General features: G+C 48.8%; 1 protein-coding gene across 2 annotated transcripts; it reads right to left on the bottom strand.

The window, feature by feature from the left end:
* Window positions 1-2,107: 2,107 nt before the first annotated feature.
* Window positions 2,108-11,646, bottom strand: LOC114598070 (PHD finger protein 13-like). Of its 2 annotated transcripts, XM_028731731.2 has the most exons (6): window positions 8,918-11,646; window positions 8,717-8,760; window positions 5,321-5,413; window positions 4,604-5,162; window positions 4,064-4,108; window positions 2,108-3,880 (listed from the first exon to the last, which is right to left on the bottom strand). In XM_028731731.2, the coding sequence occupies exons 1-6, from the start codon at window positions 8,940-8,942 to the stop codon at window positions 3,654-3,656; spliced, it is 993 nt and encodes a 330-aa protein (XP_028587564.2). In that variant the 5' UTR covers window positions 8,943-11,646; the 3' UTR covers window positions 2,108-3,653. The 2 variants fall into 2 exon arrangements, with proteins under 2 accessions (XP_028587564.2, XP_077785815.1); XM_077929689.1 differs by lacking the exons at window positions 8,717-8,760; window positions 8,918-11,646 and adding an exon at window positions 7,660-7,796.
* Between the last annotated feature and the right edge of the window lie 284 nt (window positions 11,647-11,930).

The raw sequence follows: 11,930 nt of genomic DNA, 5'->3' as shown, positions 1-11,930 counted from the left end.
GGCAGTAATGGGATTAGAGCACAGTTCCTTATACTGGTCAGTAACAGGTTATCAAGGCTTGCCGAACTTTGTAGGGACCACCAGCAGCCCATTGCTTCTCTACCCATTTCTCCTTACTGTGCTTCCCTCCCCTAAAAGAGTGTGTATTCTCACACCCATTAGTTTTTCCATTGGGAGTTTGGATAAAAGTTCACTCCAGTAGAATTTAAACTTTATTCCCTTGCCCTTTGAGTCCCCCAAATGAAGCTTACATTAGGGTGAAAATAAATTTACAGAATGCACCTGTGGGCACAGGTGATCTATGGATTACTGTGAAAATGATCCATGTTTTTATACCATGGTAGTGCTGGGAAGACCAAATACATGACTTTCATAGTTGTCAAGAGGCAGGCATGATCTGTTGTTTTGGTGGGTGGAGGCCTGTTTCAGTGGGATGTTCAGCAGGGGCGTGGGTGGCACCGTGGGTTAAACCACAGAGCCTAGGCCTTGACGATTAGAAGGTCGGCGGTTCGAATCCCCACGATGGGGTGAGCTCCTGTTGCTCGGTCCCTGCTCCTGCCAACCTAGCAGTTCGAAAGCATGTCAAAGTGCAAGTAGATAAATAGGTACTGCTCCGGCTGGAAAGTGGACTTACCGTAACTGTCAGGGATCCCTTTACCTAGTTTCTTGAAATAGCTGCACATGGCTTCTTTGTTACAAAGGCCGCTCTCCTACCTGCATTGCTACCTTGCTATTTGTTAATTTTCATTTGTAGCTGTATGTACTTTCAAGCAGTGTGTGTGGAAGGCAACCACCTCATGAAAAGAGGTGGCCTTTTCAGTCATCAGTGAACAACCTGTAACCATTTCCCCCTAGTGAAAAAGTAGAAAAAAGATTGCCGACCCCTCCCGAGACCTGTTAAGTTTTCCATGAAGGGGGTAAAAATACTTCTGCTGTGACCACCATGTGTCACAGCAGCCTCCTTGTGCTAGTGTGAACAAAGCACCCTTTGCTGTGAAAGGCGCTTGTACAGCAGTTGCAATAACTAAATATATTAGTGATGGATTTGCAACTTGCAGAGCAAAGGTCCTGTACATTGATTGCATACGAAGACCAAGCAGGCTTTTCTCTCTCTCCCTCAAAGTGACATACTACAGTATAATCTATCACTGAAGAATTTTCAACATTTGTGGGAGAGAATTGTGTGCTTTTATTGGCAGCCTTGGCAGTTGAGCTGTACTTTAGCCAGATATATTTGTGGACAAAGCCTTTTACCCAATGCCAAAACTCAAACCACATTGGTCTTCACCTTTAAAATACAGTGGTACCTTGGGTTACAGACGCTTCAGGTTACAGACTCCGCTAAGCCAGAAATAGTACCTCAGGTTAAGAACTTTGCTTCAGGATGGGAACAGAAATCGCGTGGTGGTGGCGCAGCAGCAGCAACGGGAGGCCCCATTAGCTAAAGTGGTACCTCAGGTTAAGAATGGAGCTCCAGAACAAATTAAGTTCTTAACCCGAGGTACCACTGTAGTTTAAAATGTTACAACAAAAAGTTCTGAGGATTTTTCCCCATCAAGGTCAGTTTGAACATTGCCCCTTTAAACACACCTGCCTTGTTGAAGATCAAATAGGTCTTTCTGCATCTCACAGGTGCCCTAGCTGTACTAGTATGCACTTGCTCTAAATCCATGCAGGTGTGCATAATCAACTCTGCCTGCAAGAGGAAAGGATCCTCAAAATCTGGAGCAGATCTAGAGAGACAAAGTGGGAATAGGAGGACCACGTGTGCTTGCACCATGTTGGATGTTGCACTAAGAAAATCTGCAGAAGTTAAATTCATAAGTTGTGTTTTAAGTAAACAAAATAGATGATAAATTTGAAACTTACATTTACAACTCTATCCAGTTTAATAGGACTGCATTTCTGGACAAATACGTATGTAAAGTCTGTAGGTAACACGTTATCATGGTAGAGAAGTAAACGATCAGCCAACTTTTGATCTGTATACACTCATGTAAGGTTGCACAAGCCAGCTGAGTTCTAGTCACCCACCCCCACCTTAGCAGAATGTAACTATGTAAAACACTCGACTTGGGTTACAATGAAGTCAAATATCTGCAATATAACTGATTAAAAAGTATTTTTATTCTATACATAGCACTCCAAACACTTGGCATAGGACAAAGTACCACAATACACTACTTTACATCTTTAATAGAAAGTGACTACCTATAAAAGTGTAAACACTTTGAGGGGGCAGAGGGGAAGTAAGACATTCATGGAGTAGCTCCCTAAATTCCTACAACCTGATGAGAAGTCTGTCCTACGTAGGAAAAGGCCCATCACAAGCCACTGAAAATACCTTGTACAGTGAGAATTAGGGTTGTACATACAAGCATTGTCAAATATAAGGTGGTGTGTGTGTAAGATCAAGAAGGCACGTGGGTCAAATAAAAGAGGTTCAGTGGTCTGGTATAGACAGTGCAGGGAGACCTGTCCTCCAAAACAAGCAATAGCTTGCTGGCATGATTGCCCCAAGAAAAAGAAGCAAAGGTTTGCATAGTAGACAGGTCACCATTTAGCGTGCCCCACATTTCACCTATGGCAACAAGGTGAAATATTCTCAGCAACGAAAGAGCAACTTGAAATGAAAGCAGGACCCAATCTGCTTCTTCAGTGTGGCTCACCATCATACCTTAAGTCTTCTGCTACTGCCATCTCTTTAGATTCTAGAGCAGTAAACTCATCACCACCTCTACTGCTGTCAGCTTTGGTCTTTCCCCCACAACTCCTGTACTCCCTTCAAATTGGACACTAGTGCAACTGGAAGTCTAGGGAAGGGTGGTAGTTTAATATGGAGCAGGTATAGCAAGAAGTTTTCTAAGTAATTGTATATAAAATATTTACATTAAGTGAAAATTGCCACCCACCTCAGGTGACTAGCCTGACTGGGAATAGCACAGTGTATTTAAGTTTCTGAAGAGGGCAGATTCCTTAGAACTAGGCGCAATGACCACATTACTGAAGTTTAATGTCAATTGCCCTGCATTGCAGTTCATGCCAACAGAGAATGGGAATCTGCCATTTCAGTTGCAGAAGGTTCTCTCCCAAGCAGTGTGTACACAGGAAGACAGCTAGCTGCCTTCTTCTAACATGTGCTTTAACTTCATGAAGGGATTCAGAAGCTTCAACTAACCAGAACATAATTGGATCTAGGGTCAAAGGAAACAAAAAACCCATGAACAAACCTGGGGCCATAAACTTACAAAATTTAAGCCTGAGCAGCTACTGTACCACAAAAGAACAAACTTTAGGCCAGCTTCCCATAGATAGTTGAAAGGCACCGAGCCCTTTTTGCACAAGGTCAAAGAGGCTTCTGGCTGACTTAGTGCATTGTGCACTGGAATCCACCAAACCAGTCACGTGTCTGCCAGGTACCTTTGCATTTGCTGCTCTAGTGTAACCCTGAGATCTCAAAAGCACAGTTCAGGCCCTATCAAGTAGAGAACAGCATGCCCCACCCACCTGCAATAGGCTTGAATAAGACACACGTTTCTGGAAGCATAGGGCCCCCGCACTTATTTCCCAGGGAGGCTCCCGCATTTTGATTGTCTTGCCAATAGGGATCCAGTCCAAGTTCAAAGGGAACCCAGCCACCCCCCAAGCCAAAGTCAGTCACAGAATCGCTTGCGGGGAATGGTGCGGGCTCTGTTTGAGCGGCGAATCTCCTGCTTTGCATCACGGCATCGTTGGCAGATGAAGATGTCAGGCACATTGGATTTACGTATCTTGGCACAGGAGAGATGGATCCAAGTGGCACATTCATTGCACTCTATCATAGGTCTCCCAGCAAAAGGCTTTAAGCAGAAGCAAGTGATGAGATCCCAGGCATCATCCTCTGCATGTGAGAAAGCACAAAGTGTTAAAAGTTTTAACCCCATAAAGTTTTTACATATGCATGGCACCCACATTACTAGACTTTTTAGATTAGAGACATATTCCGAAAAACTACTGGAGCCCTCTCTTCCCGCCACCAACCCTACTGGAAGCGAGCAGTAGTAACATACGGTGATCTACTCACCATCGGTTTTGGTGTCTGAGGCAGCAGCAAAATCCTCACACAAAGCTGCAAGAGGGAAAAATGAGAGGTCAGATGACTAGGAGTGCCCACATTTATGCTGGTATGCTAGACCCTGCCTTTACTACTCAACAGCGACAGAAGCTCCTGAAACAATTCCTTGCAGCTCATCAGTTCCTTTGTGATACACTCCAACTTTAAGGTGTCTTTGAACTCACATTCCCGCAACAGCCCAACCCCTCACAAGACCACTGACCGGGGAAGGGGGGGATGACACTTATCACTTGGATCACAAAGCTGACAATAGGGAGGAGCAAGAGCTGGATTGCAGAGCACAAGCCAAATCACTAGCATCTCCAGCTACAATGACAAGGTTCTCTGGTAGCAGGTGATGGGAAAACCTCGGCCTGGTACCTTTTAAGAGCTGCTGCATCAGAGAAAACAATACTGGGCTTGATGGTGCATTTATCCCATTCTGAGGGAAGCTGCTTCATATGTTCAATTGACTTCATTTTGAAAGCTTCACTATTTTTGCACACTTACTACTGATTTGGGAGCCGTCTCTACTGAGTTCTTCCTCACTGTTCTGCTCTACGGTGTTCCAACAGGCAGGGCTGATTCTTTCCTCTTTGCACGAGTTCTGTTCCTCAGGCTTCTCAGCTGCTTGCATTCCATGGATCCAGTCCTTCTGCTTTATGTATTGCTCCAGCAGAGATGTGGACTGGAGCTCTTCCTTTGGGAGACAGGATTCAAGCTCCCTTGATTCTAGGTGTGTCCCTTTACCTGGCTCAATCCTTTCCTGCTTAATGTCCTTTGTGTTCATTGGCATCACCCTCTTATCCACCTCTCGGTCCAAGATGAGCTTCTTTGCTGACTGCTTCCTCTTCTTGGTTTGCAGCGGTCGGCCTGTACAGAAGCCACTGGAAATGTCAGAGTTCAGTAGGAGGTTTCCAGTCCCTCTGCATGTAGTGTTCCTGATTCCTCCATCATCTGATAGCACATGGGAGTCACAGCACTGAGATGAGGCCCAGCTGTCACTGTCTTGAGTGCTGCCTGTGCTGTTCTGGGGGCTCATGTTGCCTCTGTGGAGCCAAGGCTCATTCTAGAAAGGGAAAAGAAAACCCACATGAGATTTCAGGGCCTTCAGAAGGTCGGGGTTTTTTTTGGGGGGGGGGGGAGAGTCACCAACACCCAGAACAGAAAAGTGAGAACAAAAGTAGACAGCCAGCTCCAACATTGTTAAAGTGTAAGTTCTCTTACCTCCTTTGGGTATGGGATGTAGCCTGCATAAGCTAGCACAAAAGTGCAGAACTGATTGAAGTCTTCTACAGTTCTTTGTCTTTTCTGTGGAGGCTACAAAAATATAAAGTTGAATGGATCAGACTCTGAGCTCAATCCTTACATACATACAGTAAAATAAAGCAGTCGTGCATAATTAGTTGCAGGCAGTCTGGAGTGCAAATAGATTCTTTTTACCACCATAGCAGCACCTTATATAATGTATTAAGTTTGGGGGCGGGTACAGAAAGAAGAAACAATATGATGCATCTGCAGCAGCACAACCGGACGCCTTCATCTGCCCTAGCTGCAATAAAACATGTCTCTCTCGCATCAGTCTCTACAGCCACAGCAGGCAATGCAACTTTCCAATCGTTTGACTAACTTCACCCCAAAAGGTGGGTGCAACAATACTTGACAACCAACCCTGAACAACATTCAAACCCACTGATCCATACAGTGTCTATTCCTTCCAAACGAAGATGTACAATCTTATCAGTATGACCTTGGTCAGCACTGTACCACACTCAAACCCCATAGCTCTTTGTAGACTCGGAAGCAGCGGTATATCAGCCAGACCACCGACCTGACTCTGAGTAGTTCAGTATTGTATTCAATGACTGGCAGTGGCTCTTAGGGTTTCAGGCAGAAGTATCTCCAGCCCTTCTGGGTAATGCGAAGGATTAAACCTGAGACCTTCTGCATGTACACTGCCATAAAGTCCCCCAAAGACTATAGCCTGCCTCCCCACAACATATGGGGAAAGGCTACTAAAACAAGGATATCCAACTCCTTATTCAAAATAGGAAGGAAGATACACAGTTGTCAAAAACATCAACCATAATAATAATAATAGTAATAATTTACACCCCACCCATCTGGCTGGGTTTCCCCAGCCACCCTGGGCAGCTCCCAATAAAATATTAAAAACACAACACAGCATTAAACATCAAAATCTTCCCTACACAGTGCTGCCTTCAGATGTCTTTTAAAAGTAGGATAGTTGCTTATTTCCTTGACATCTGGTGGGATGCCACAGAAATAAAAGACATTTTTTTCATTCAGACCTCTTTATTTAAAACCCAAGAGAAGCACAGCAGGTTCCACCTGTAGGATTTCAGAACAGCAGCAGACAGATCTCAAGAGAAAGCAACCAAGGACCTCTCTCCTGCTACTTGGTAATAATAGTGTGGAAATGTGAATATATTTCCCTGTGGATCTCCTATCAGAGCAAGCAAAACAAGATGAAGTCTCCCCCTGCAGACAAAGGGAAGCAACAGATTATCAAATTCCAGCCACAACAAGGGAGCTGGGAATAAGCTTTTGATGTCCTCCCCCATTTCCAAGTATGCCATGGCAGACACTCAAGAGGAGAGGCCTGCTCCTTAAAAGACTGCCTCTCCACAACTGACACCCCAAGGTTATGAACAGCAGCACTGAGCTGGCAAACAGTATTTCCCACAAACAGCTGTGGGGATGGGTAGAAGCCCTACAACAGTCAGGCAAAAAATTAGGACTGGAAAATTTCCACAACTGGATTCAATGCAAGGATGGAGAGCACCCCTTCTCAAATGGTTCTTCATCTTGAATAATAGACAAGGCACAATTCCTTCTCCTCCTCCCTCCATGCCCACAAGCAACAACAAATCACCATGAATAGCATAGTCAGAAGAAGAAACAACAACAACAATTCAAGCTAAACAACAACAATAACTCAGGCGAAGACTAAACTCAAGAGCTGAAAGATTTACTCAGTGCCAAAACACTAAGAGGAGGCTGGGAGCCACGGAGCAACTTTTCCTTTTGAGAGCAAGGAGGGCCTCCCCCTTTTCAAGAAGGGTCAGGAGAAGCACCAGGGTAGCCAAGACCAAGTCTGCACCCTTGAGCTACACATCAGCCTGCAACTTACTTCCTCTGCCCTGCACCTCAATCTCGCAGGTTCACACACACACACACACACACAAAGTAAAACTAATAGCCAACGCAGGGTGCTTAAGGAAATCAACAAGCTGCGCCATAGCATGCCCTCTAAAAAACATTAGGGAAAGGAGATATAGTATGTATATCCTTTTTTACCTTTACCTTATGGTATGTAGTTGGGTCCCCCCCCTCTATTTTTGGGAGGGGGGCAATGGAGAAAGAGAATAAGTGATTTGTAACACATGGGGTTAGGGGTGAAGGAGAAACCAAGCCGGCTCATCTCCGCGCCCCCCCCCCCCGCTTATGCGTGACCGGCATTTACTAGCATTTCCCCTCCAAGATGCCCCCTTCTCGCCTCCTTGGGGGCAACACAAACACAACCCCCCCCCCCCACAACACACCTGATCGCTCCCAAGATGGCGCCTGCGCAGCCGCGACCGTCCCGGGAGAAGACGGGGAGGGGGTCAGAAAAGAGAAAAGGGAGCAGCGCCTCAGTCTGCGCCCCCCCAAAAAAACACCTCCCCACAGATGACTACACATACACGGATACACACTCATACACACACCCCGGAAACAAGCCAAGGCAGCCGCTCCTCGGCGCCCCACGCGCCCCTAGCGGGGAGGGGGGGAAAGGGCCCCGGCCCCAGAAAACGCGGGACGGCGCTGCCCGCCCCCGACCTCCGGAAGGCGGAGCCGCCCTCGCGCCAAAGGAACCAGCGAAGGAAGCCGCCTCTCCGCCCCGAAAAGAAGCGCTTCTCTCCTCAGGGAACCGGGCGGCCGCCTCCCCCGCCCCGGATCCCGGCAGCCACCGCCGCCGCCGCCACACACGGCTAGGGCGAAGCGGCAGAGCGCCGTCGCCCTCGCCTCAGTAAGGAAGCAAGCAAATAAATAAATAAAACAACGCCCCCAACTCCTCCTCTGAACCCCTCGATTCTCTCTTCTCCTCCCCTCAACACAACACACACACACACAATTTATTTCTTCGCCTCGCCCGGAGGAGAGGCCGCCGAGCCGGCAGCTGACGGAACCGCCGCGACCTCCCTCAGGAGAAGGAAACCGCCGGGTTACCGGGAAAAAGAGACAACCCCCCCCCAATATATATGTATATATAAACACACCGTAGGGAGGAACTCGCAAGGGGACGAAGTCCATCGCCTCCTCGCCCCCAATAAAATAATCGAGGTGGCCAGTCGCCCCCCCCCCCGCCAAGTGGATGCGCGTCGCCATTCAAAGTGTGCATCTTGCGCTCCATGATGCGTCGAAGGGCTTCCCTGGCCCCCCCCCATTATTTTATTCGAGCAGGTTCGCCCCGAAGCCGCAACCAACCCGCCCCCCCCTTCTTTGCCCTCGGGCTGCAAGATGCCGGCCGCTCTCTCTCCCCCTCCCCCCCCCACACCCGGGGCAGCGGGAAGGGAAGGAGAGGGAAGGGAGGCTCGGCGCTGAGAGGTCGGAACTCACCTCGTCCCCTCCGGGGGATCCGGGGCTGGGCACGGGGCTCGCACCTGGGGGAGGAGGAGAAAACACGCGGCGTTACTTAGCTGCCCCCCAAGCGGGAGGGGGGGGAGGAGCTGGAGGCCCCACGACCCACACGCGCCCAGGGGAGCCGCCCGCCGCCCCCCCTTTCCCCCCACCCCACCCCTCGGCCTCCCCGCCGCCCACCTGCGTAGTCCTCGAGGCCGCTCATCGCCTCCTGCTCCGGCGCGAGAAGCGGGGCAAGAGCAGGGGCGGCTAGGCCAGCTGACGTCCTCCGCTTGGGGTGACCACCCCGCGCCCGAGGAAGGCGGGCTGCGGGCACCGCGGGGTCCCCGGCCGAGGGCCAGGAAGGGCTGTTCCAGCGGGAGCGGCGGCGGCTCCGTCTGTGCGCGGGCGGCGAGAAGGGAGCGGAGCCGCGGGGCTGCTGCTGCTGCTGCTGCTGGAGGCGGCGATGGTGGTCCCCCTTTGCCGCCACCCGGCTCTCCTCTCCTCCTCTCAGGGGTGACCGGCGCCGGCTGCGGGGCGGGCGCTCCGCCTCCTGCGCCGCCTCCCTCGCCTTTAGCCCCGCCTGCTCCTCCTGGGGAAGGAAGAAGCAGCTTCCGCCGAGGGAACGCTCTCGCGGCGCGTGCCCGACGCCCCGCAGCCCCCTCCCGCGGTGGCGATTCCTTGATGGTGGGGGGAGCGCGCGCGGTCCCTGCGAGGGAGACTCCTGCCCCCAGAATTTCCGGGAAGAGGGCGCCCTCCCGGGCGGAGTGGAGCTTCTCCCTCCGGCGCGGCGCCTCTTGGCGCACTTTCCTTCCCCCCCGTGGGGGTTTCACCGGAGCCGGCATGCATGGATCCTTTGGGCGCGGGTGTCTGCAAACGTGACTTGAAGGTGGGCGACACCCACCCCGCCGCGTGTGCGAATCCTTTGCAGCGCCCGGAGACGGGCAGTCGGGTCGTGCATCCACAGTGATCAGAGGAGGAACGATCGCCGGGAGGAGCGCAGAGTGAAGAAACGCCATGGCGCATCTGTAGCAGAGAAATTGGATGTCTTCATCTGCCCCAGCTGCAATCCAACTTCTCTCTCCCGTATCGATCTCTACCCAAGGCACACTCCTCCACTGTCTACCGAAACAGATGGATGCCAACCAGCCAAGAGACTTCCCTTTTCCAAGAGCGGGTGGTGGAAAGTCTTGGGTTCGGGAAGGGATGCCGAGTTCACTTTTTGCTTTTCTTCGTCTCCTCCTCCATTGAAGCAGCATACAAATGGTGCATCAGAAACGCTTCTTGCAGAGGAGGCGGTCTCCTCAGACTAGGTTTGCAGCACGGGCCCTGCCATTCCTGTCTTCCTTATGTCTCCCCTCTCTTCCTCCCCCTCCTAGTTGTCGGAGGTGGTTGGTCCCCTCCCCACTCTCCTCTGCCTGCAAACTCCAGAGAAAACAAATCTTTCTGGAAATCTGGCCCCAGCCCATGGCCATCTTTTTACGTTGGAGGCACTAAATTTAGTTTGTATAGGTGCCCCCTTCTTCAGGCAAATTTTACGTTGCCTTTTAAAAAAGTGTAGTCCACAAATATTTAAATGTTGCCTATTCACAATTGTTTAGAATTTATGTAAGGGGCAAAATGTATCCGTTCACTTATGCAGATATCCCCAGTTTAGAATATTTTAGCAAAGACTAGTGCAGGTGTGTACTTCTGGTGGAGAATGTTTTTATACTGCATTTTTCTATTGCTGGGGAACCTGTGGCCCTTCGGATGCTGTTAAGTTTTCCACTATCTCCGACCATTTATCATGCTGACTGGGGCTGTTGGGAGTTTAGCAACATCTGGAGAACCAGTAATTTTCCATCACTGTTCTATACTTTGCCTTTTGATTATATGACTGTCAAGGTGTCTTACAACATATAGCAATAAAAAATAAGAGCGGGCATCTGGTTGTTCCTCCATCTTGCATAGCTATTCCCCCTTTGTATGGTCTCTTTTCCAGGGTTGCTTACAAAAATTGTGACACGCAAGATGCACATGTGCACAAACATGTTATTTCTAGGAGACTGAATTCCCCCATCCACTATCCCTCATGTGCAAAGCAGTGCAGCCTTTGCAAAGCTGGTGCCCTCTAGATGTTTTGAACTACAACTCACAAAAGTGGATGAGAGTTGTACTGTAGATCAAAACATCTGGAGGGCACCAGGTTGGTGAAGATTGTAGTGCTGAGGCAGCCACACAAGTAGGTCTTCTAGGTGAGGCAACCTGCATGTCCCTTGAGTGCCCACAAAGGGACCAGCTTCTCATTCCACGCAAGCAACACATGGGAAGGGTAGCATTTTAAAAAAATGGCCATTTTTAGGTACTGAGGCTAGATCTTTCCACATTTTAAGATTTGCCTGTCCATTCATATACACATTCAAACAACTGCATTCAGAATTGCTCCCTGAACTCAAATAACGCAATACATTCAGCACCCACCTACGTTTAAGCCTTGACATAGACATCCAACTGAAGGTGGTTTTTAGGTTTTGTTTTGGTGCTTTAACTTCCCTAATTCAAGAAACAGAATAGTACCATATTTACACAAATCTAATGCACCATCAAATCTAATGCACACTTAATTTTGGAAATGTAATTTGGCCCAAAAAAAGGAGCATATTACATTTGAAGAAATACTGTATGTTTATTCTTTTAAATTAAAGTTGGTTCCTAAGAAGAAAAAAATCACTACAAGAGATTCTGCACTGCATGGAATTAGCTCATCCCTGCACATGACGAAGAGGATAGCTCCCCAAGCTATTCAGAAGGACAGTGTTTGGGCTGGCAGGCAAGGAAGAAGACAGAAGTCAGCAATTCCAACTGCATGTTCCTCCCTAGCAGCTGTAACTGCTGTTGAGGCTCCTGAGTTTTGTCTGAAATGGGAAGGAGAAACACCAACTGTGGCTTACTGCTGTGGGAAACATACTGCCACTTTTGGTCGTCCCCCCCCCCCCCCCTTGGTTAAATTGGTATTGAGTTAAATTGGAAAACTTTGATGTTTGCCTACAGTGTAGTTTTGTTTGTGTGACTTATGACATAATTGTTCATTTGTTGCTTATGTGACTTTGTAATGTTTGTATATTGCCTTTTCCTACTTATCTTTATTACTTTGTTCCCTGTTCTGGAATTGCAAATATTCAATGTAGAGCAGGCTGTGAATAAAACAAAACCGTCATAGGTGTTGAAATAA

The sequence above is a fragment of the Podarcis muralis genome, chromosome 6 (assembly GCF_964188315.1).
Source record: "Podarcis muralis chromosome 6, rPodMur119.hap1.1, whole genome shotgun sequence".
Taxonomy (NCBI): Eukaryota; Metazoa; Chordata; class Lepidosauria; order Squamata; family Lacertidae; genus Podarcis; species Podarcis muralis.
Note: the sequence above shows the minus strand (reverse complement) of the source record. Positions and strands in the feature narration are given on the sequence as shown.